Below are 26,542 nucleotides of genomic sequence, written 5' to 3' on the forward strand. Positions count from 1 at the left end.
CTTATGTAAGATAGTCTACTATTCCTAATGTGATGATTTAGATTGGATAGTCATCATTTTGGCTAATAATATAATTTGTTCGCAGAAAAGACTGTTCAATGCAGTGGAGTAGGCCTAGGCTAGTTCAGAGCCTACATTTCTTCTCTCTCTGCACAGGAAATGTTGGCCTTTTATGAACACATTTTATGCAATTCAACTACACTTTATATGACTAGAGACATTAGCAGATAATTCTTTTTATATGACAAAAATTACAGGGTAGCCTACTCTACTGACAAACAGATCAATTCAAATAACATTGTCTGATCCATATATTAAGCCTATGAAAAGTGGAGACACAAGTACAATATGACATCCATCATATTGAGAAAATGATTGTCCAAAAACAAACAGAAGTGCCACTGACCCAATGATAAAGACAGTGAATATGCACACTCACCAGGGACATGACCGCTGTTCTCCGCTGGTGCAAATAAGATCCTTTTAAATGAAGTTGAGACTTTTGATAACTGATAGACATTGGTTTATTTTCATTCTCTTCTCTTTACAGCAATAGCCATTTGTTTTCTTAACAGTTTTTCCGCATTGTACTTTTTCATATTGCGATATGCCTCTGCTTTTCACTGACAGTTACAACTCAACAATCATCTAGGCCTGTTTTTTAAGAAGCTAATGATTCTCTGTGGCCAAATCATTCTTTCTGGTGTAGTAGCCCATTTTGAATGATTTTATTTATTTCTGTATATATAGGAGTAAGCTAATTGGGCTATATAATTTTGGCAATTTTATTCACTTTACTTTAGGGAAAGCTTTCCTAATGGAAACCCTGGTGTGTGTGTGTGTGTGTGTGTGTGTGTGTGTGTGTGTGTGTGTGTGTGTGTGTGTGTGTGTGTGTGTGTGTGTGTGTGTGTGTGTGTGTGTGTGTGTGTGTGTGTGTGTGTGTGTGCGCGCGTGTGCCACTGTGATTACACTGCCTAGGCCTTGCCACCATGCCTCTCAACCACATCCCACCAATAAGACGTTGGCATTAGAGAATGCAGCAGTCATGCGCTGATTGGGACAGAAGTGAGAACTTGTCTGTCTTATGCTGAGTGTCTCAGTAAATTCATCCAGAGAGGGTTTTGACACATCTAGCAGTGCAGTGCCCCACAATGTGCTGACCAAATGTCTCTCCTTTGAAAACCTATAAGATGTTTGTGAATTTGAGAAGAGGCTGTCTATTTTTTGGCGTTTCTCCTCTGCAGAGCAGAACAGTCTGAACACCTTATCAACAATCATATTCAGTGTCTGTCAATGGAAGGCTGAGCTGCTTTCCCCTCAACAGGGATGCTATCAAACACACTGGATATGGAATCAGCTTTTTGAATATAGCCAGTCTGGAATTTTACCATTTTGAGATATGAACGCAGCTCATGTAATGTTATTTTCATCGTTGCCCAAGCCCGTCCAGCCATCTAAACTCAAAGACACACAAAAGCCCCCCCCCCCCACACACACACACATACACCTGTCCCAAGCAGCCAATGAGCGTGTGATTATTTGAACCACTCTCTATAGCACAACACTGTTGACGGATGCATCGGCTGAGTAAATCTTGATGGATTTTCACTCTAAATTCACTATTATACTGTATTTGTTCTTCTCCTGCGTCTCCGGGAGCCTTCACGCCTGCCAGGCTTTCTGTCTGAGCAGTGATCGACGAACCAGACATTGAAAAACATTTGCTCTGATTCTATCTTCTCCATATGTTGAGCTTGTTTGATGAATGTGAGAGCAACATGCATTTTTTTACACGCATGCACACACAGATGGTCACATTCTCTCTCACCACAAATTACATGTTTTGCTCCAGTTTCCATTCCATTCAATGTGCAGTATAAGGTTTATTTTCACAATAATAAAGGGTGCCTCCCTACATACAGTATATTGACCCACACAACATACTGTGTGTTGAATCCAAAATGATTAGGACCCAATTCCTTAATAGGTGTGTGATTTAATGTGACTTAACAGGAATATTTACCGGTATATACGGTAGGAACGTCTATGCTAGAGCTCTTATCATGCTGTCTCAATAGGCCCAGGTTGAGATGGCTTGTGGGATCCTATAGGCTTTGTGTGTTTCCTTACTAATGGTGGTATGTTAGCTCAGCAACATACATCTGTCAATTCAGCACTGTTGTCATATTCAGCACTTTCAATACATCCTGACAACTAAAGTGGAGCACTCCAGGTGTTCTCTCTCTCTCCTGTTCCTTTTTCTCCCCCTCTCTCATTCCGTTTCTTTGTCACTTATCCTCATTGGTTTCAGCTGTATTCTCACTCTTATTTTCTCTCTTTCTCCACTTCTACCCTTTTCTCTCTCTCCTTGCTTCTTGGGTCATTTTTAAAGTTATTCAGAATAGACAGGTAGAATAACAATTAGCGGCAGGAATGGATTCATTCATTTCTCACAGATATGAATATTCAGTGTAAACAGTGAGTCAAATCTTATGTGCTTATTAGAGGCAGTGTTGGTTTGACATGTCAGCGCACAGCATAATATTGAGATGGCCTGACATTAGGCTAACTCTTTGAGGAAGGTGTGAGTGTAGACTTCTTATGGAAACATAAGTTAATTGGGCAAATTGGTTGCCACTCGACAATATTGTGTGGCTGCTTCCGTATTTTAGCTAATCTGGTTAGGAGAATTAATGTAGGATGTTAGGAGAATTAATGTAGGATGTTAGGAGAATTAATGTAGGATGTTAGGAGAATTAATGTAGAAGGTTAGGAGAATTATTTTTATTTTACCTTTATTTAAACTAGGCAAGTCGGTTAAGAACAAATTCTTTCTTTCAATGACGGTCTAGGAACAAATTCTTATTTACAATGACGGCCTAGGAACAGTGGGTTAACTGCCTTGTTCAGGGGCAGAATGACAGATTTTTACCTTGTCAGCTCGGGGATTCGATCTTGCAACCTTTCGGTTACTAGTCCAACGCTCTAACCACTAGGCTTCCTGCCGCCCCTAATGTAGGAGGTTAGGAGAATTAACGTTAGGAGGTTAGGAGAATTAACGTTAGGAGGTTAGGAGAATTAACGTTAGGAGGTTAGGAGAATTAACGTTAGGAGGTTAGGAGAATTAACGTTAGGAGGTTAGGAGAATTAACGTTAAGAGGTTAGGAGAATTAACGTTAGGAGGTTAGGAGAATTTAACGTGGTAGGTTAGGAGAAGGTTAGGGAAATGGGTAAGCTTAGCTAAAAATCTACAAGCAGCCACGCAAACGGTCGAATGGCAAACAATCTGTCCAATTAGCTGTTAGGTTTCCATACACCTACTTATGTTGATCCTCCCACTTATTTCACAATGCCCACTTTCAGACACACTCCACGTATGCAGTTATCCATGACTCCCCACTATGCCATCATTGGCTTGAATGGGGACGCCTGTTTTATTCATTTTACTTCTATGGCAGCACATGCAGTCAGGAACGAAGGAGAGGCGAACGTTTGTTTTTTTATACAGTTCTATATTTTTTATGCATTTACAGTGCCTTCAGGAAGTATTCATAGCACTTGACTTACTCCAAATTTTGTTTTGTTACAGCCTGCATTCAAAATTGATGTTTATTTTTTATTTTTTTTGGACCCATCTACACACAATACCCCATAATGATGAATTAAAAACATGTTTTTAGAAATGTTTGCAAATATATAGAACAATCTATACAGAAATATATAAGGTCCCACAGTTGACAGTGCTTGTCAGTGCAGAAATTATACCATGAAGTCCAAGGAACTGTCCGTAGATCTCAGTGAAATGTGATGAGGTATAGTGTTGAACGTTTCTAAGAACACAGTGGTCTCCTCTCCATCATTGGGAAAAAATATGGAACTACCGAGACTCTGCCTAGAGCTGGCCGTCCGAACAAACTGAACAACCGGGCAAGAAGGACATTGGTTAGGGAGGTGACCAAGAACCCAATGACCAGTCTGACAAAACTACAGAGTTCCTTGGCTGAGATGGGAGAACCTGCCAGAAGGACAACAGTCTTTATAGCACTTCACCTATCTGGGCTTTATGGGAGAGTGGCCAGACAGAAGCCACTCCTTAGAAAATGGCACATGACAGCACGCCTGGAGTTTGCAAAAAGGCACAAGAAAGACTAAGATTATAAGGCAAAGGATTGTGGTCTATAGGCCTCCCGAGTTGCGCAGTGGTCTAAGGCAGTGCTAGCTGTGCCACTAGAGATCCTGGTTTGAGTCCAGTTTCTGACGCAGCCGGCCGCGACCGGGAGACCCATGGGGCGGCGCACAATTGGCCCAGCGTTGTCCGGGTTAGGGGAGGGTTTGGCAGGCAGGGATGTTCTTTGTCCCATCGCGCACTAGCGACTCCTGTGGGGGGCCGGACGCAATGCACCTGACAAGGTCGACAGGTGTAAGTCTTCCGGGTTAAGTGGGCGTTGTGTCAGGAAGCAGTGTGGCTTGGCTGGGTTGTGCTTCGGAGGACGCACGGCTCTTGACCTTTGCCTCTCCCGAGTCCATACGGGAGTTGCAGCGATGGGACAAGACTGTAACTACAAATTGGATATGATGAAATTGGGAAGAATAAAAATAAATTAAAAAGATTCTGTGCTCTGATGCGACAAACTCTTAGGCCTGAATGCAAAGCTCTATTTCTGGAGAAAACCAGGCACAGCTCATCACCAATCTAACACCATTCCTACCATGAAGCATGGTGGTGCGAGCATCATGCTATGGGGATGCTTTTCAGCGGCAGGAAGTGGGATACTGGTAAGGATTGAGGGAACAATGAATGGAGCCAAATACAGGCACATCCTTGATGAGAACCTGCTTCAGAGTGCAAAAGACCTTAGACTGGGGCAAAGACATTTACAATGTCCCCAAGCATACAGCCGAAGCAACGCTGGAATTGTTTCTGAACAAAAATGTGAACGTCCTTGAGTGGCCCTGCCAAAGCCCCAGACTTCAATCCCATAGACAATCTATGGGAAGACTTAAAGATTGCTGTTCACCGCCGCTCCCCATCTAACTTAACAGAGCTTGAGCAAATCTGCAAGAAAGAATGGGAGAAAATCCCAAATCCAGATGTGTAAAACTGATAAACACAACACCCAAGATGACTCAAAGCTTTAATCGCCGCCAAAGGTGCTTCTACAAAGTATTGATTCAGGGGTGTGAATACTTATGTAAAGATATTTCTGTATTAAATTTTCAATACATTTCAGATTTTTTTTTCTCACTTTGTCATTATGTGTTATTGTGTGTGGATGGGTGAGACATTGTTTTTGTGTAATCCACTCTGAATTCTGTAACACAACAAAATGTATGAATACCCCATAATGACAAAGAAAAAACAGGCTTTTAGACATTTTTGCAAATGTATATAGTGAAAGAACTGATACAGCCTCGAGTCTTCTTGGGTATGACCCTACAAGCTTGGCACACCTGTATCTGGGGAGTTTCGCCCATTGTTCTCTGTAGATCCTCTCAAGCTCTGTCAGGTTGGATGGGAAGCATTGCTGCACAGCCATTTTCAGGTCTCTCCAGAGATGTTTGATCGGGTTCAAGTCCGGGCTCTGGCTGGGACACTCAAGGACATTCAGAGACTTGTCCCAAAGTCACTCCTGCATTGTCTTGGCTGTGTGCTTAGGGTCATTGTCCTGTTGGAAGGTGAACCTTCAACCCAGTCTGAGGGCCTGAGTGCAGGTTTTCATCAAAGATCTCTCTGTACTTTGCTCCATTCATCTTTCCCTTGATCCTGACTAGTCTCCCAGTCCCTACCGCTGAAAAACCTCCCCACAGCATGATACTGCCACCACCATGCTTCATCGTTGGAATGGTGCCAGGTTTCCTCCAGACATGACGCTTGGCATTCAGGCCAAAGAGTTGAATCTTCATTTCATCAGACCAGAGAATCTTGTTTCACATGGTCTGAGAGTCTTTAGATAGCTTTTGGACAACTCCAAGTGGGCTGTCATGTGCCTTTTACTAAGGAGTGGCTTCCATCTGGCCACTCTACCATAAAGGCCTGATTGGTGGAGTGCTGCAGAGATGGTTGTACTTCTGGAAGTTTCTCCCATCCCCACAGAGGAGCTCTGTCAGAGTGACCATCGGGTTCTTGGTCACCTCCCTGACCAAGGCCCTTCTCCCCCGATTGCTCAGTTTGGCTGGGCAGCCAGCTCTAGGAAGAGTCTTGGTGGTTCCAGACTTATTCCATTTAAGAATAATAGAGGCCACTGTGTTCTTGGGGACCTTCAATGCTCCAGAAATGTGTGCCTCGATCTGTTCCTCAACACAATCCTGTCTCTGAGCTCTGCGAACAATTCCTTCGACCTCATGGCTTGGTTTTTGCTCTGACAAGCACTGTCAACTTGCGGGACCTTATATAGACAGGTGTGTGCCTTTCCAAATCATGTCCAATCAATTACATTTAACACAGGTGGACTCCAATCAAGTTGTAGAAACATCTCAAGCATGATCAATGGAAACAGGATGCACCTGAGCTCAATTTCGAGTCTCATAGCGAAGGTCCTGAATACTTGTTTGCATAAGGTATTTCTGTTTTTTATTTTTAATAAATGTGGGGTATTATGGGGTATTGTGTGTAGATTGACTGACTAGGAAAATGTTTTATTTAATAAATTTTAGACTTAACAAAATGTGGAAAAAGGGAGGGGTCTGAATACTTTCCGAATGCACACTGTCTTGAAAGGAGTAGAAGTGGACAATTATGCAATCCATACTTTATTTGACCGCCTACTATTACACCACTCTGTGTAAAACAGTGCTATGAAATACAAAGCCCTCCCACTGAGTAGTTTTACTGTAACCAGTGCATTCCATGACGTAAGAGGTCCCTGACTACTGGGCCAGTGTGAGAAAGAGGTGGTCTGTCTGTCTGATACTGTTTGACCACGACAGCCTTGCTGAATCCAGTGCTATAAGAGAGGCTCCTGGTGTCCCCCTGTTCCTCCCATGTCTCTGGCTGTTTGGCTGGCAACAGGGCAGCATTTACACCTCTGACTGGCTCTGGCGTCTGAGATCAGCTGGAGCGTAGCATATGCTTCTCTCCTGAGCCACCGTTCTGCCGAGCTTGTACCATATGTCAACCCCTCATTCCTCCCCTGTCTTTCTCAGCCATGCGTGACGTGTACTGGCATTCTTTCCCGTCTCTACCTCCCTGTTATTCCCTGTTAAACAAACAACTACCATTCTTTTTTTTGCTTCTATTTATTTCCACAAGGGCCTTTGTTTATCTTATCTCCCTGGTGGGAATGGAGGAGTGTCTTTGAAAGTGTGTCGCTGGCATGTAGGCCTAGATGATGTATGTCAGCTGGTCTCACTTGTTCTGTGGAGAGATGAAAGGCCTGGGGATAGGATGAGGGTTTGTTTTCTTCTTGTGTTTCCAACTTCATTGTGTTGTTAACATAGCATTAACATGGCCACCAAACTGTTTTGTATTCAGTTGTGCGACGTGAGAGTATGTTGTTTATACCCAGTGTGTGTGCAATGTTCCTGCATTTGTATAACACCCATTGTCTTTCATTAAAGTGCAACTGCAGCCAGCTACAATAAGCAAACCTGCTCAGGCCTCTGAATCACTAATAGAATGTGTGAGCGAGCGCTGTGAGGGAAAGCAAATCAAAAAGCTACCACTGCTAGTACGGAAATCTGAGTTTATGGATCATAAAGGGCCGTAATCATATCTCTGATTTGTGTTTCTGCGGTAAAACAATCAGAATGCCTCTCCAATGATTTTCTAAATACATTTTGAGGAATATGAGCTGCGTTTCAGGAACCTCACAAATCAAAATGTAATTTTGGACTCGTGACAGCTGGGCTGTATTGACATTGCGGGAGGCACATTACCGTTACTCATGCTTTAGGCCCTGTTGCCTCGCCAATGCGCCTAACACTTGTTCAGGCAGAAGGTATGGCACCATTATTTTGGTAATGTTGCCTCTAAATTGCATGTTTTAGTAGGGCTATTCCATGCTCCATTCAGCAGTAAATTTGTAAGAAGAAATACAATGTTTTTTTTTCTTCTGTCTCATTAGTGCATTTGTTCCAGTTTAAAAATAAATCCTGTGTCTGAATTGCTTCATACTGTGGGGCCCATTCTCATTCAATTCTATTACACTGCACTCTGTTTGATAATGATGCTTTTCCCGCCAATGACTTGGGAATGACTTGGGACAAGGCCTGCATTCTAGTAGGACTACCTCATCATACATAGTTAAATAAATCCCGGCCAGTTTAGAAGTAGCCAAGTTAATTGATTAACATCAAACAGTATGATGTCTTGAGCTTCTAGTGATCCGTTAGATCCAGTGCAACCCTCATCTCGGCTGAGTGAGGGACTTGGAGAAGACTGGAATCTCCCTCCTCAGCCAGCCTCTCTCTCCTAGCCTACATCCCCTCACACAATTCAAGCACTTTAAAGCCCGCTTTCATCTCCCCCGTCTAGAAAACAAGCCTGAGTCATTTGAAGAGCTCTGACACTCTCAATAACAACGAGAGCTGTATGAGTGTTTTCTTCAACAGGACCGCTCCTCTCGTGTTTATTAAAAGTGTTGGGATCTGTGTCCTGCACAGCTGGACCTAATACAGTCTTTTATACTAGTCAGTTTGATACCTGGTGCTTTCACATAATGTGTGTAATGTATGATGGAACTGTTTAAGGTGTGGTTTTTCTGACTCTTCTCTGAGGTAAATGGAATCACAGCCATTCTCAATACTGAAACACTTCAGTTATTGTGCTTTTCTGAGAGGCTTGGGGAGAGCTGGAGAGAGCGAGCTGGAGAGAGAGGGAGAGCTGGAGAGAGAGGGAGAGCTGGAGAGAGAGGGAGAGCAGGAGCTAGAGGGAGAGGGAGAGCTAGAGAGGGAGAGCTAGAGAGGGAGAGCTAGAGAGAGAGGGAGAGGGAGAGCTAGAGGGAGAGCTAGCTGGAGAGAGAGGGAGAGCTAGAGGGAGAGCTGGAGAGAGAGGGAGAGCTGGAGAGAGAGGGAGAGCTGGAGAGAGAGGGAGAGCTGGAGAGAGGGAGAGCTGGAGAGAGGGAGAGCTGGAGAGAGGGAGAGCTGGAGAGAGGGAGAGCTGGAGAGAGGGAGAGCTGGAGAGAGGGAGAGCTGGAGAGAGGGAGAGCTGGAGAGAGGGAGAGCTGGAGAGAGGGAGAGCTGGAGAGAGGGAGAGCTGGAGGGAGAGCTGGAGAGAGAGCTGGAGAGAGAGCTGGAGAGAGAGGGAGAGCTGGAGAGAGAGGGAGAGCTGGAGAGAGAGGGAGAGCTGGAGAGAGAGCTAGAGGGAGAGCTGGAGAGCGAGGGAGGGAGAGCTGGAGAGCGAGGGAGGGAGAGCTGGAGAGCGAGGGAGGGAGAGCTGGAGAGCGAGGGAGGGAGAGCTGGAGAGCGAGGGAGGGAGAGCTGGAGAGCGAGGGAGGGAGAGCTGGAGAGCGAGGGAGGGAGAGCTGGAGAGCAAGGGAGAGCTGGAGAGCGAGGGAGGGCTAGAGGGAGAGCTAGAGAGAGAGGGCGAGCTGGAGGGAGAGCTGGAGAGAGAGGGAGAGCTGGAGAGAGAGCTGGAGAGAGAGGGAGAGCTGGAGAGAGAGCTGGAGAGAGAGGGAGAGCTGGAGAGAGAGCTGGAGAGAGAGCTGGAGAGAGAGCTGGAGAGAGAGCTGGAGAGAGAGCTGGGAGAGAGAGCTGGAGAGAGAGCTGGAGAGCGAGTGGGAGCTGGAGAGCGAGGGAGAGCGAGCTAGAGAGAGAGAGCTAGAGAGAGGGAGAGAGCTAGAGGGAGAGAGCTAGAGGGAGAGAGCTAGAGGGATAGAGAGCTAGAGGGAGAGAGCTAGAGGGATAGAGAGCTAGAGGGATAGAGAGCTAGAGGGAGAGAGCTAGAGGGAGAGAGCTAGAGGGAGAGAGCTAGAGGGAGAGAGAGCTAGAGGGAGAGAGCTAGAGGGAGAGAGCTAGAGGGAGAGAGAGCTAGAGAGAGAGGGAGAGCTGGATAGAGAGAGAGGGAGAGCTGGAGAGAGAGGGAGAGCTGGAGAGAGAGGGAGAGCTGGAGGGAGAGCTGGAGAGAGAGCTGGAGAGCTGGAGAGCTGGAGAGAGAGCTGGAGAGAGAGCTGGAGAGCGAGTGGGAGCTGGAGAGCGAGTGGGAGCTGGAGAGCGAGGGAGAGCTAGAGAGAGAGAGCGAGCTAGAGAGAGAGAGCGAGCTAGAGAGAGAGAGCTAGAGGGAGAGAGCTAGAGAGAGAGAGCTAGAGAGAGAGAGCGAGCTAGAGAGCGAGCTAGAGGGAGAGAGCTAGAGAGAGAGAGCTAGAAAGAGAGAGCTAGAGAGAGAGCTAGGGAGAGCTGGAGAGAGAGGGAGAGCTGGAGAGAGAGGGAGAGCTAGAGGGAGAGCTGGAGAGAGAGGGAGAGCTGGAGAGAGAGCTGGAGAGAGAGGGAGAGCTGGAGAGAGAGCTGGAGAGAGAGCTGGAGAGAGAGCTGGAGAGAGAGCTGGAGAGCGAGGGAGAGCTGGAGCGCGAGGGAGAGCTGGAGAGCGAGGGAGAGCTAGAGAGAGAGAGCTAGAGAGAGAGAGCTAGAGAGAGAGAGCTAGAGAGAGAGAGCTAGAGAGAGAGAGAGCTAGAGAGAGAGAGAGCTAGAGAGAGAGAGAGCTAGAGAGAGAGAGAGCTAGAGAGAGAGAGAGCTAGAGAGAGAGAGAGCTAGAGAGAGAGAGCTAGAGAGAGAGAGAGAGAGAGCTGGAGAGAGAGGAAAAAGGGCAGGCAGCATTGAGGAGGATTTTGATTGACATGGACATAAATGTTGGCAGCTAGAAGACTACTCTCCAGAGGGCAGATAAAGACGGCGGCAGTAGTTTTGGGTCACAGGCAGCCAGCAAGCATCTAATACTCTGGCTGGCATAGACTCAATCAGGGGTTCCCTGCCCTAAGACGAGTGTGTATGTGGTGGTGCACAAACACTGTTTCTGTAAATAGATTCAGCAAGTAGATTGCTTGAGGAATTGTAATGCTATTATTTTTTATATGGATAACATTTTACTCTAGGTGTCCTAATGCATGCATTCATAACGTCTTTACAACAGCTATATAAAACATTTATCATAAGCTGTCAAGTTGTCATAACAGTTATGATATTATAAAACAAGTTATAATGTGTTATAGATGTGCCATGCTCTAATATCAGCTGTTAATGACTGCTATTACATGGTGTGCATGACTACTTATGTCATGTTATTACATTCTACATAGTCTACATCTAAGATGTTATAACATGGTATTATTTCATTTACCAAGCTCTTTGACACATGATTACATTGAATGGGATGATGAGCGTCATAACTATGTCAAATGCCCTTATAGTGTGCACAGAGAAAGTGCCAATCATTTGAGGTGTTATAAAATAGTTATGAATGTGCTTATACCACAGGATGAGTTGAAAGTATGACAAAACTAAACCATTCGTAAAATCTCCGGGAAAAAGGGGAGCAAATTGGACCACGTCCAGATATATATAAAAATATGCATTATAATAAAAACTTGCCAAAAAACAAACTTTTTCCAATGAAATGGATGCTATGTAGGCTGTAATGTAACAAAATGTGAAAAAAAGTCAAGGGGTCTAAATACTTTCCGAATTGCATGTATGCATGCAGTACCAGTCAAAAGTTTGGACACCTACTCATTACAAGGTTTTTGTTGAATTTTTACTATTTTCTACATTATAGAATAATAGGGAAGCCATGAAAACTATGAAATTACACATATGGAATCATGTAGTTACCAAAAAAGTTTTAAACAAATCAAAATATATTTTATATTGAGATTCTTCAAAGTAGCCACCCTTTTGCTTGATGACAGCTTTGCACACTCATGGCATTCTTTCAACCAGTTTCACCTGGAATGCTTTTCCAACAGTCTTGAAGGAGTTCCCACATATGCTGAGCAAATGTTGGCTGCTTTCCCTTCACTCTGCAGTCCAACTCATCCCAAACCATCTCAATTGGTTTGAGGTTGGGTAATTGTGGAGGCCAGGTCATCTGATGCAGCACTCCATCACTCTGCTTGGTCAAATAGCCCTTACACAGCCTGGAAGTGTGTTGGGTCATTGTTCTGTTGAAAAACAAATTATAGTCCCACTAAGCGCAAACCAGATGGGATGGTGTATCACTGCAGAGTGCTGTGGTAGCCATGCTGGTTAAGTGTGCCTTGAATTCTAAATAAATCACTGATGGTGTCACCAGCAAAGCACCATCACACCACCTCCTCCATGTGTCACGGTGGAAAACACACATGCGTAAATCATCCATTCACATACTCTGCGCCTCACAAAGACACGGTGGTTGGAACCAAATATCTCAAATTAGGACTCATCAGACCAAAGGACAGATTTCCACCAGTCTAACGTCCATTGCTCGTGTTTCTTGGCCCAAGCAAGTCTTCCGCTTATTGGTGTCCTTTTAGTAGTGGTTTCTTTGCAGCAATTTGACCATGAAGGCCTGATTCATGCAGTCTCCTCTGAACAGTTGACGTTGATGAGTCTGCTACTTGAACTCTGAAGCATTTATTTGGGCTGCAATTTCTGAGACTGGTAACTCTAATGAACTTATCCTTGTGGCAGGGCTTGCAAACTATCATGGATTACAGATGGAAACCCAGCCGTGAGCTGCCCAGTAAGCTGCTAGACAAGCTAAATGCCATCTATGCTCACATTGAGGCAAGCCGCACTGAACCATGCATGAGAGCACCAGCTGTTCCAAAAGACTGTGATCACTCTCTCCGTAGCCGATGTAAGACCTTTAAACAGGTTAACTTCTATGGGCTAGGTGTGACGTTGGCGTCCCACCCTAGTCAACAGCCAGTGGAATCGCGTGGCGCGAAATACAAATACCTCAAAAATGCTATAACTTCAATTTCTCAAACATATTACTATTTTACACCATTTTAAAGACAAGGCTCAAAAAGACAATTGGATTACCTTTACTGTTCTTTGTCAGAATGCACTCCCAGGACTTCTACTTCAACAACAAATGTTGTTTTGGTTGCAAATAATCCATAGTTATATCCAAATACCGCCGTTTTGTTCGTGCGTTCAGGTCACTATCCGAAGGGTAACGTGCGAGTGCATTTCGTGACAAAAAAATTCAAAATATTCCATTACCGTACTTAGAAGCATGTCAAACGCTGTTTAAAATCAATTTTTATGCGATTTTTCTCGTAAAATAGCGATAATATTCCAACCGGGCAACGTTGTATTCATTCAAAGGCTGAAAGAAAAAAATGGAGAAGTCTCGTGACCGCGCATCTCAGTGTCACTGTCCCCAGGCTGACCACTTACAAACTCTGCTGCTGTACTTTGCCCAGAGACAGCAGACACCCCATTCCACTTTCTGGCGGCTTTAGAGAGCCAATGGAAGCCTTAGAAAGTGTCACGTTACAGCACAGATGCTGTAATGTCGATAGAGATGCAACAGAAGGACAACAAATTGTCAGACAGGGCACTTCCTGTATGGAATCTTCTCAGGTTTTGGCCTGCCATATGAGTTCTGTTATACTCAGACACCATTCAAACAGTTTTAGAACCTTTAGAGTGTTTTCTATCCAAATCTACTAATTATATGCATATTCTCGTTTCTGGGCAAAGAGTAGTAACCAGTTTTAAATCGGGTACGTTTTTTATCCGGCCGTGAAAATACTGCCCCCTAGCCCCAACAGGTTAACATTCACAGACGGATTACCAGGACGCTTTCTCTGAGCTTGCGTCGACCAGCTGGCAAGTGTCTAAACTGACATTTTTAATCTCTCCCTGACCCAGTCTGTAATACCTGCATGTTTCAAGTAGACCACCATAGTCCCTGTGCCCAAGTAAACGTTCCTAAATGACTATTGCCCCGAATCACTCATTTGTTGCCATGAAAGGCTTTGAAAGGCTGATCATAGCTCACATCAACACCATCATCTCAGAAACCCTGCACCCACTCCAATTCACATACCACACCAACAGATCCACAGACGATGCAATCTCTATTGCACTCCACACTGCCCTTTCCTACCTGGACAAAAGGAACACCTATGTGAGAATGCTGTTCATTGACTACAGCTCAGTGTTCAACACCATAGTGCCCACAAATCTTATCACTGAGCTAAGGACCCTGGGACTGAACACCTCCCTCTGCAACTGGATCCTGGACTTCCTGACGGGCCGCCCCCCGGTGGTGAGGTTAGGCAACAAAATATCCACAATGCTGACCATTAACACAGGGGCCCCTCGGGTGTGTGCTTAGTCCCCTCCTGTACTCCCTGTTCACCCACAACTGCATGGCCAAACACAACTCCAACACCATCATTAAGTTTGCCGACGACACAACAGTGATGTGCCTGATCACCGACGATGATGAGAGGTGGTCTGGGACCTGGCAGTGTGATGCTAGGGCTGCAACCTCTCCCTCAACTTGAGCAAGACAAAGGAGCTGATCGTGGACTACATAAATCGGAGGGCTGAGCAAGCCCCCATTCACCTAGACAGGGCTGTAGTGGAGAAGGTTGAGAGCTTCAAGTTCCTTGGTGTGATATTATGGTCCAAACACACCAACACAGTCATGAGACGGGCACAATGTCTCTTCCCCCTCAAGAGGCTGAAAATATTTGGTATGGGTCCTCAGATCCTCAAAGTTCTACAGCTGCACCAGCGAGAGCGTCCTGACTGGTTGCATCACTGCTTTTTATGGCAACTGCTTGGCATCTGACCGCAAGGCGCTACTAAGGGTAGTGCGACAGCTTTTCACCAATGTGTTATAAAGATGTTTATAAAGGTGTTTTGGATGCATGCGTAAAGACACCAACAGCGAAGTGTAAATCTTTACACTCGGAGAGCAACTGAATGGAGTTATTCTACCTGGAAAACATTATTTTATTAAAGCTACAGCTTCGTCTGCATAGAATGTTTTTTTTCTCTCTGTTTAAGCAAGTTTGTGTTCCCTCCCTCAGTACCATGCCGTTGTGATTTTACGTGAATGGGGTTTGAATGGATTATTATGCAAATGTTCTTCAGGTAACTGTGAGCATTTACATAGCTATTAACTGTTAATGTTAAGTCAAAACAGCAGTGTGCTCTGCTGTGTTCTCTTTTCCAACTACCAAGCACAGTGGTGCCACAGCCAGCAAAAACATCATTGTCCTCGTTTACTTTTGGATCAGGTAGGGGGCAGGATGAGTGCAGCAAGTTAGTCTGTGGAGTTGCAGGTATCTCTGCCACACCACCCTTTTCCCCCCTGAGAACCAGCCTGTCACACAGAAAGACGGATGGTGTGAGGAATTTTCCTACCAAGAAGCCACGCTCCCGGGGAAAGAGGGGACACGGGAGAGGCTGAGGAGGAGCTTGTTCAAGCCAAGGTCATTAACACAGGCTGGACAGGACCGGCAGTGACGGCCTAGACGTGCTCGCCTAATGTGTGCACATATGCACAGTTTATGGTAGTATGGAGTAGTCAGAGCAATGTAGGTGATGCTTGTAGTGTCCTTAAAGCCATGTAGTAGAGATCTGCTTTCCCTGTACAGGATTTGTCTGTTGTCATCATAGCTGGTAGAGACCACCTTACAACTGGAGAAAACGACATGCTCACGGAGATTCTCTTAACAGCTTTAAATAGGCTTTGGAAAAAAAGGCTTTCTTGAAAGAACTGATTTCTATAAGCGGCTTATGGTAGTTCCACCTTCTCATTATGCTGCTTAACCTAGGCTTTTCATTATATGTGGAATTATTTATCAAACATATTCAGTATGGTGTATGGATGGCGCTAATAGTGTGTTAGAAGTCATTATGATTACCATTATGCTTGAAGCTTATGACGCACTCACTGTAGTCCTTGGGTTCCAGGGGATAAAGTGATATTAATCACTCCAGAGCAGTGGGAGGCACACTATTCACTGTATGGAACTCTGCTCCACGTCTTATATTACTCACCTGTGAAACTAGAAGAATGCTGCCTACGTTCCAAGTTCATCTCCTCAGTCGTGTTTGTATAAGCAGGCTTGAATATGCTCATCATAATGACCTCGGCCCTTTCCCTCATGGCTATTCCAGTAGAATGCCATTGTTGGTTAAATGACTATATGCCATTAATGAGACATTGGCTGATAACTTTAGATGACCATACCCCTGGGCCGTTGTCTGTAAAGTCTTACTCCAGAGTGACTAACAGTCTCCACACTGGTCCAGTGGTTTGAACTCTGCCTCTCTGTCATAGAGTGCCACTTAGTCCAGCTCTGGAAATCTTTAGTATGGACAGTGTGTGGAGCCTAACGAGGAGTCCACTGTCATGTGGGTAGTGACAGGAGAATATGATACTAGAGCAGGCAGCAGAGGTCTAGGTTGATGATGAACCCCTGTAGAGTTCCACAGAGACTGCATCATTAGACACAGCCACATCCTCTGAGTGGTCGTTACCTGGCGCAGTTGGAATGGATAGTGCAACAGCATTGCACAGCTCAAAGAGGTCACATACTCTGTTTTTGGTGGCTTTCCATTAGCCTCATGCTAGTCATAAGGAAATAAAGGCTTACCAGTTTAACTGCATTAACTTCTAAGCTTCATTACTGCAGCAGTGGAGAATGATAGACCTAGGTGTGTTCTCGATACAGCGAGTCATTATCTAGATTCTAAATGTTCCGAATTGTTTATAGTCACATGTACAGGGTTGCAGGTGTGATTGCAGGGTACAGTGAAAATCTTAGTCCATAGGGGGAGTAGCAGGGGGAGGGGTTGTCCATAGGGGGAGTAGCAGGGGGAGGGGTTGTCCATAGCGGGAGTAGCAGGGGGAGGGGTTGTCCATAGGGGGAGTAGCAGGGGGAGGGGTTGTCCATAGGGGGAGTAGCAGGGGGAGGGGTTGTCCATAGGGGGAGTAGCAGGGGGGAGGTGCTTTAATACTCCAATTATGCACCTTCATCTACAAATAGACATACCTCCCAGACAGCCTACCTAAACCAGGTTAATTCCCAAATCCATGCATACAACACAGGACACTGCAATAATGTTCACCCTCCTCACTGCTACACTTCACATAGTCAATTCTCTAGCAGATACAGCGGTTACATACTCTGGAATTCATATCTTCACATTGCCAAAACTAGCCAGTAGTCTCCTCCACGTAGACTCTCTCTCACTCACGCACTCACGCACGCACTCACGCACGCACTCACGCACGCACTCACGCACACTCACTCACGCACTCACGCACTCACTCACTCACGCACTCACGCACTCACTCACTCACGCACTCACGCACTCACTCACTCACGCACTCACTCAGACACTCACACACTCACACACTCAAACATGATTTATCTTGTGAACTGATTATATCATGTACATTTTATGATTAGTATGCTCTGTTTTTACTTTCTACTTAGTGTTTGAAGCACCTATCTGTAGTAAACACTGAATCTATTCACTTTGATTGTTCCTGTGTGTTGATTGTCTACTGAGTTTGGATTAGTCGTCACATGTAGCTGCCACATTACTTGCGTTAGACTGGAGCAAACACTGGAGAGCTGGGCTGCTCAGTCTGACCTGGAGCTGGGTGCTGGGCTGCTCAGTCTGACCTGGAGCTGGGTGCTGGGCTGCTCAGTCTGACCTGGAGCTGGGTGCTGGGCTGCTCAGTCTGACCTGGAGCTGGGTGCTGGGCTGCTCAGTCTGACCTGGAGCTGGGTGCTGGGCTGCTCAGTCTGACCTGGAGCTGGGTGCTGGGCTGCTCAGTCTGACCTGGAGCTGGATGCTGGGCTGCTCAGTCTGACCTGGAGCTGGATGCTGGGCTGCTCAGTCTGACCTGGAGCTGGGTGCTGGGCTGCTCAGTCTGACCTGGAGCTGGGTGCTGGTAGCGTCCCACCTGGCCAACATCCGGTGAAATTGCAGAGTGCGAAATTCAAACTACAGAATTATAATCCAGCCGCTTGGTCAGATTTCAAAAAGGCTTTACGGCGAAAGCAAACCATGCGATTATCTGAGGACAGTGCCCCGCATACAAAAGCATGAAAAACATATTTCAACCAGGCAGGTGTGCCACGACAGTCAGAAATAGCGATATAATAAATACCTTACCTTTGATCTTCTTCTGTTGGGACTCCAAAAGTTCCCAGATAGTTCACAAATGGTCCTTTTGTTCGATAATGTCCTTCTTTATATCCATAAAAACTCAGTTTAGCTGGCGTGCTTCAGTCAATAATCCTCCCTTTTCCAAACAAGTCAAACAACGTTTATAATTAAACCTTAGGTACCCTAATACGTAAATAAACGATCAAATTTAAGACGGAGAATCATTATTGTTTTTACCAGAGAAAAATACCAAATAACATGCTCTCTTCCACACGCTTGGAAACACTACAGCCAAAATGGGAGCCACCTAGAAAAACTACAATTTCTGGCTAATTTTTCCAAAAACCAGAATGAAACTCTTTCTAAAGACTGTTGACATCTAGTGGAAGCTCTAGGAACTGCAATCTGGGAGGATTTTGCCTTATAATAAAAGTGACAGCCATTGAAAACAGTGGTAGGCTGAATTTATTTTTGGGGGGGTGGGGGTGGTTTGTCCTTGGGGTTTCACCTGCCATGTCAGTTCTGTTATACTCACAGACATCATTTTAACAGTTTTAGAAACTTTTGAGTTTTCTATCCAGATCTACCAATTATATGCATATCCTAGCTTCTAGGCCTGAGTAACAGGCAGTTTACTTTGGGCACGTTTTTCATCCGGACGTGAAAATACTGCCCCCTACCCAAGAGAGGTTAAGAAAGTGCATAACTTTTGTTTTTCCTGTCCTTTTAAGCAACCAGTAGTTTGATGGTTGTAGCCATCAATTATCCCATTAACAATCACCCATATTATTATTTCATTTCAAACCTATAACATTTCTTTGGTATAGGCTACTTATTGTAATGAATGCTACCATCAAAATGCCTGTGATAAGTGATCAGTATTGTCAGCGTCCCAGGTCTAGTCTGACTTCCCCTATCCTCTCACCGTGGCCTGCAGACAGACAGTGAATGCATCTCATTCTCTCCAGATTGGCTTGCAGCCTGCGTCCCCAAGTGCACAGCCTTTTATGGCTTAATTAAATATCAGACAACGCTAACTCTGCCGTCTCTAACCCTTGGGCTACATCCTTCCGGACTGCCGAGAGAGGAGGAGGACAGAACGTTTGAAATACAAAGAGGGGAGATGTTGTCGAGGCAGAAGTAACAGCCTTGATGCCGACTGCTGTCATCAGTAAATAGGCTGGGAGTTAATTTGCGTTGATTACTGGGAAATGAGTTAGCCCGAGGACGGCCGTGGAACTCAGATTACAGCTGATGCGATTGAAGATGTACTTACATGTTAATCTCATTTTCTGTGTCTGTCCCTAAAAAAACTACACGGAGAAGAAAATATCCCTTTTCACATTTTCCATGACTTTATATGGTTCCACTGGAAATAGATGGCTTGTTATGGAATGCTGCCACCCTGTCCCTTCCACTTTCACTAAGGGGGTTTTCTATTCACCTTAACTTTTACTGCTAATATGCATAACTTCTGAGAATTCATTATTTTTGTAATATTATCAGTTTCACAGTTGTGCATGTTTTTGCATATTGAATGTTGTGTGGTGTCCTGGTCAAACCACTCTCTGTATCTGATGTCATCACTCTGTATTCATTTAACAAAGTGCGACCTCTGGCTCCCAGAGTTCTTTAGTTGTTTTTGTGCTACATGCTGTTAGAACGAAATCACATTCATCTCCCAAAATGTAGCCTAACACGCCTACCTGTCAATACTATCAACAATGGGCATGGAGGCACAGTTTCATTGTTTTGTATTTGGACCTAAGATAACTGTCCATAACAGAATTAAAAATGTAAAAAAATAAATAAAAATAAACCTAATAAACAGCTGTTTCCTTCAATGGCTGCCGTTGATATAGAAATACCCTAAATATCCTTAAAGATTTACCTTTAAAAAGCAGCTTACCAGACACATTGAATAAAACATCTATATGAGTCTGTGAGTTATTGAGAGACTCACACAAATCCATCAATGTTCTTCTGTGGCGTCATCTTCACACAAGTGTAACACTGCCTGTGTTAGGTGCTGTTTCATGTCTGGAGGATGAATGGATAATATCCAATGACGTGTGTGTGTGTATATATAAACTCTGGATTGATGATGCTATGTATTGACCATTGAGAGGCTTTGAAGCCCCCAGTCAGCCATGTTGGCACACCCCAGTAGGAGAAATCCTCCATAGGAATTCATGGAATTCAAAAGTATTTGAATGTTTCAAGGACAAAATGACATGTATTTTGTTGTTGTAGTGGGCACAGTAATATTAGTACTCAAAAGAAATACTTGAAGGAATTGTTTTTGTTTTTATGTTTAACTCACAATACAATTTAAAGTATGCATTAAAGTGTCTGTAATAATAGAATAAATGTGTAAAAAATGAATTTAGACATTAATAAATGCATTTCTATCGTTTCCTAAGTCTTTTTACAACTGAGGAGGAGTACCAAGACATCTGCGCAGGGTCTTCAATACAGCACACCCTGTCAATCATCCAGGGTTTCTACATGTTATTGGTCATGTCTGCTCTGTGCTCACACAGTGGCCTGGTCACTGGGATCTTTGAGGGCATCATTACTTCACGATGCATTTTGACAGTTTTCTTTTTTTTAATCCTGGGTGGTGGCAGCTTCAGAGAATCTACAATGATGACACTATCGGGGGGAAAACAGGAAGTAAAATAACAGGCTGGGAGGTGTTTTGCATTCTTAACAAGCCACTGTAAAGGTCGGGTGTGTTTTGTATGTGTAATCAAGGCCAATTTTCCAAGCGAGTGATTTGATGAGAGAACGGTTCATTCGTTAAGAGGCTTATCTCTTCTGATAAGTAGGCTTCATATGCTCCACTAAACACCTCTTAGGTATATCTAGATACTCTTTTCCTGTGTGATCAATTGTATATGGCTAATTATTTGGGCTTTGGTGTGTTATCAGGGCACCTTTTTATATGTTCTGGTCACGGTGTGAAACAGCATACCTCTCAATAACCAATCATGTGTCTGGCTATATAGGCTACATATTTCCTTCATCATTCTTTTCTCCTTTTTCCGTCCATTTCCTTCTCTTGGCTCCCGAAAAAAAAAAAAAGGTTAGTATTTAATCTATTAAAACTGAATTCAGAATCTGTAGAGCTGGATTCAGGCACATACTGCACCTTAATCATCCTCATCTCTCACTCCTCTCCTCCTTCCAGAGACGACCCAGTCTTGGTCTTTTCTACACCTTGCAGCACACCTCTTCTCAGGGCTAAGGAATAACACCTTCCTCATTGGCTCCCGCTTTTCTTTTAACAAAAGTAGTTTCCTAATTTTCTCTGTTCCATCCCTCTGCTGCACATGCCCGTAGGACACTCCATTTCATCTTGCTTTGAACTCAATTTTAATTTTGCGCTGTTGCAGGTTTTTTTTAATTGACATATTTATTAATGTATGACTACTCACAGCCCCAACATGTGCTCACCTTTATTCTCTCGGTCTTTCTCTCCTCATCCCAGGGCAGAACAGAGCTCACTAATTCAGTGTTGGTTTAATCCCTGCCGTCTTGTCAGAGCCTACCTTGTCGGGGTCTTGTTCCTACTAGAACAGCCTGAGCCACTCTGCTTGAGGAGCTTTACTGAGAGTAAGAGAGCGATGTTCCTGGCCCAAGGTCGACGTGCCTTTCTTTACATGTTCTGGTTGCCCCACTGTTAGCCAATGGTGAACTCCCTGCCAGGATAATGATCGCTCAAGACCATATCCCATCAAGTGCCCTTGTTGCACCATTTGAATAGAGGGAGCCTGTTCAGTGTGTAGCTGAATAGACAGCTCAGTGCTCTACCAGAGGTGCTATTTCCTGGTGTAGAAAGGAGGACTTGGAGGTGACCGAGAGGGAAAGTGGGGAAGGTCTATATGGTGTTAGCATCGTTAAAATGCCATAAAATTACAATGGTCAGTCGGAACTCTAAAGAGACAGTCAAATGACTCAAATTAACACATTGTATAGATTAGATTGATACATGGTTGTGTGTCTAGCTTATGTCTTTGTAATGTGTTTGTATGCATGTACCTTGTATGGGAGTATTTGCCTGTCTATATGGACATGTTCTTTCAACTGTCCTCTATAGGGTACCCCCTCTACCCTGTATTTGGGAAGTTGGCTTTAGTCTGTAATTAGCAGGGCTAGGGGAGAATATCATATGTGAGCTGGAGTACCCTTCCCCTCATCCCATCACGTACCTCTCCTCCTAGCCGCCTCTTTCCCTATACCCCCCCCCCCCCTCCAGACAGGACAGGAGCTAATGGAGACCCAGGGTGATGAGTGTGAGAACATTTCACTCAGAGACAGGGGAAGTGTAATGGGCTCTGTGATGATGTACCATTGGAGAGGTCTCATGCTCTTCTCCTCTCTCACCTGGCTGTCTATCTCTCTATCCTGTTGACAGAGTCCTTCTCTCTTTTATTCTAATCCCTCTCTCTTTCAGACGCCAAGGAGATAGTCCTGAAGGCCCAGATTCTGGCTGGGGGACGAGGGAAGGGTGTGTTCAACAGTGGCCTTAAAGGTGGAGTGCACTTAACTAAAGAGTGAGTACTCCTGCCATCTGCCAGCTGCACTCACTGAGGTGTGATTTGAGTAATGGCCCCTTCAGAGAATGGTTCTGTTCTAACTACTGCTTCAGTTCTCCCTCCTAGATGGTGTTGCTTTCCCTCTGTTCCAGCTACCTAAACAGGACCCTGCAATAAAAAGCTACATTTGCTACTTTAGGGAAAACTGCTCCCAATTCAACTTTGAAATAGTGAATTTATCATTGGGAAATTGCACTGTGCGCACCTCACTGAATCAGGTTATTGGAATTGTGATATACAGCTCTGATTCAGTGGAGCTCAATCGTATTGTGTTCTTGTAGCACATCGTTATAGGCCTATGTTGGCCAGATTTCCCTAACAATAATCTACTGTTGGTCCATTTTATATCACATCAACCAACATCTTCATTGGCCAGCTACTAGATTAATGTTTCCTCTGCAAAAAAATGATGTAGCCAAGATAGCAGGCCTGAACTGTGATTTACGACAAATGGCTACGACATATGTGTCATTGTCACCCTATTTCAGTATTTGGGATAAGCAGAAACTTTTCTAAGTGAATCATCTGAAGTTAAGCCTCCCCAGACAGTGACATGTGCACACAGTTCACTCTCCTACCATCTATCAAAGCAAAACACAACCTCAGGCTTCATTTGTATTTTATAAAAACCAGAGCAAGAAGCAGTAACAGGAATGAGACTCACACTTCCTTTAAAGAGCAGCTGGAACCAGGAGATACTTCTTTTTCAAAGAGCAGTGCTTCATCAGAACACGTTACAATCACACTGCAAATGTACTGAACCATGTCTTTGTTGAAATGAAAAGGTGTCTCAGGAGCTGAAAAGAATTACTCTTATCTGCTATGGTGATAGTCCTCTGTTTTTGGAAGATGTTTGTCCTCTTGGTTTTTATCTGTAATCAAAGCTCTATTAATGAAGTAGTTGTAATTGAGACACTCCTGTCTCTTCTCTAGCCCCTCTGTGGTGGGGGAGCTGGCCAGTAAGATGCTAGGCTATAGCCTGACCACCAAGCAGACGCCAAAGGAAGGAGTGAAAGTAAAAACGGTAAGTCAAAGCTGGGGGTAAAATAACTTTTCTGTTTTTCTCATTTCAGGGTAATTTCAATTCAGTAATGCAGTTCCATGAAATTAATGACTGCACAAGCATCGGGGTAATAATACATTAGTCTATATTGTTTTTTTGTTCCTCTAGTTCTGGGGATAGGTCCCTGGTGGAGACATGCCATTTGAAGCCGGTGTCGTTTGTTGTGTTTGTGCTATTTGGTGTCGTGGTTCACTGCGATAAATAATACATGCGAGTCAGGGCCTCTCTGAGACCAAAGTGTTAGTCACGTAAACAACCATTTCCAAGTGCCGCTAACAAGCAGGAATATTATTTTCCTCACTCACACACTGCAGCCCACCCAAAAACACACTTCCAGGTAATGAACCCTTCTCGGCCTGTAGCTTGTGTTTTTCCTCTCTCTCTCTTGCTCTCTCTTGCTCTCTCTTTCTCTCTCTCTGCCTCTTTAGTGAAATGTGGCCTAGAGCTCCCCATTAACGCCTGTTTTCATTCCTGCCAGCCAGGCACACACCTCGCTCTGCTCCTGCCCCTGCTGCAAAGTTTAGGAGACGTATCAAACTACTGTCACATTTGCCATTTTTATAGAAAGAGCTGGCGGGGAAGGCATTTCACTACCACAACACCAGGGCTGAGGGGAAAGAGAAATATACATACAAAAACTGTGAGAGCATTGTTGTGAGATGTCATTTCATATTGAAACGTTAGCTGCATTATCTATCCATAGCATGTCATCTGTTAGATGACTGACATAACACCATTTCTGAGATTTATTTTGTAAACTAAGCATATATTAAAATACAATTTGTTAATTGCAGAAATGTATCATGATAAATGATGATCCCAGAGGGACCTATATGCAGTCATGTATCACACACAAAAACCAGTACACACTTGATTAATTTCCCAAACGTGCAGACATTCACAGACAAGGGAGATATGATGCTACCTGCTGTTAGTGGCTGTTGTCGTAGGCCCTTTCAAAGCCCATCTCAGATTAGATTAGGCCTGGGATCAAAGTAATAAAGTAGCCAGAGAGCTGCAGTGATTGAACAGAACCCAGGCCTCTTAACATAGCCCTCTTTAACAGGCTGTAATTATATTGTCAAGCTCTGTTTCCCTGAATGAGAACCAGGAGTGAGCTGTCAGCCTGCCATTGTAACACGTCCCCTTCACTTCACTATACCTCAGCCATCCTCTCCAGACACAGAGCATTATCTCTACTGGCAGGACAGACCAGGGGTGGGGAGAGGGGCAGGAAGTGATAGAGGAGGAGGAGAGCATACTAGATGGAGAGAGGGGCACAGAGAGCCAGTTCGATTGAGAGAAAGACCAGGAGAGGGTGGTAGTAGTGTGTAAAATAGATCATGACTTTAAGCAGAGAGAGAAAGAGGGCTGTGTTATTGCCTGTTTCCATGGGACATGGAGAACAATCGTCCTCACGGAGTCCAAATAAACTCTGTCAAGTTAGGCCCAGGGAACTGATAACAAACAAACAACTCATCTCTATCCCAGTGTCTTGCCATCAATCTCTCTGTCTCCATCTCCCAGCAGTGTGCTTCATTCCCAGTATAGCCTAGATTTAGAACCCATAGGTTCTCTGGGTTGTAATAATATGATCTGCTGTGTCTGTATCTGAGGCCAGTCTGTGATGTGAAGGTAGTAGACTGACTCTCTCCATACTGACCAGGTGATGGTGGCTGAAGCCCTGGACATCACCAGAGAGACCTATTTTGCCATCCTGATGGACCGAGCCTGCAACGGCCCTGTCATGGTGGGCAGTCCTCAGGGTGGGATGGACATAGAGGAGGTTGCCGACAAATCCCCAGAACTCATCTTTAAGGTACAGTACTGTGATCTCTGCAACAGCATATGTTACAAATGACTGAAGATGTTGACAAGGAACCTCTCACCATTCACTGTACTTGTGATCCAATAGCTTAACATCTCTTTGCATAAACTACAGTACAGACATCCCTAGTATCCCTGTACTTCCGTCACACCATGTTCTCTCTCTCTTTCTCTCTCTCTGTCTCTCTCTCTCTCTCTCTCTGTCTCTCTCTCTCTGTGTGTCTGATTGGCACAATGTATCCCTTGATAGAGAGATCCCTTCTCTATGTTAGAATCTCATCTCTACAAGTGCCTGATAATTATAAAGCCATCATTTCAGGCCCGGTTCTCCTTTCCTCACTACTGGCAGGTTTCCACCACTTAATTGCATATCGTGATTTAATATGAACATCCACTTTGTCAAATGACCGTCCAGTGTTTGAGTCTCCATTCTCTCTGCTTTCTCTTTCTCTGCTCTCGCGTACCACAGGAAGTAATAGATATTTTCGAGGGCGTGCGAGATGACCAGGCACTCCGCATGGCAGCTAATTTGGGTTTCAAAGGACCTCTGGAAAGACAGGTAATAGGCCCGACAATGCTCTCTGAGCCGCAGTGCAGAGAAGCAGAGTCGCGTACACACACACCAAAGACCCACAATACTGAACTCAGAGCTGATAAAACCGGATAGGACACTGTCTGTCTACTGGGCTCTTGCTGAATTATAAGGTTCATAGAACTCCATAACGTCCTTGTACAACAGACAAAGCTTTATAAGATCAAATTGCATTCGTCACGTACACAGTTAACAGCAGGTTTAATAGGTGCAGCGAAATGCTTGTGCTTGTTTATCGATATTGGGGGGGGTCCTCCCAAAATCATGAACAGACGTTGCTGATGAAGCCAATTCTGGCCAGTGTAAACCGGGTCAGAGAGACACACAAAAAGACAAACCCCAAAATTCAAACGCGATATTAAAAGTTATTCTCCAGTTCCTTTTAGAGCCAAT

The 26,542-nt window shown here is 44.6% G+C and overlaps 1 protein-coding gene across 1 annotated transcript in view; it reads left to right on the plus strand.

Annotated features, from left to right (window-relative positions):
* suclg2 (succinate-CoA ligase GDP-forming subunit beta) overlaps window positions 1–26,542 on the plus strand; it is a 149,993-nt gene that overhangs the window by 35,139 nt on the left and 88,312 nt on the right. The window contains exons 3-6 of the mRNA XM_029774956.1: window positions 22,526–22,625; window positions 23,601–23,691; window positions 25,397–25,549; window positions 26,027–26,116. Coding sequence (XP_029630816.1) covers window positions 22,526–22,625; window positions 23,601–23,691; window positions 25,397–25,549; window positions 26,027–26,116 — 434 coding nt within the window. The remainder of the gene's footprint in view (window positions 1–22,525; window positions 22,626–23,600; window positions 23,692–25,396; window positions 25,550–26,026; window positions 26,117–26,542) is intronic.

This window comes from Salmo trutta, chromosome 14, assembly GCF_901001165.1.
Source record: "Salmo trutta chromosome 14, fSalTru1.1, whole genome shotgun sequence".
Classification (NCBI taxonomy): domain Eukaryota; kingdom Metazoa; phylum Chordata; class Actinopteri; order Salmoniformes; family Salmonidae; genus Salmo; species Salmo trutta.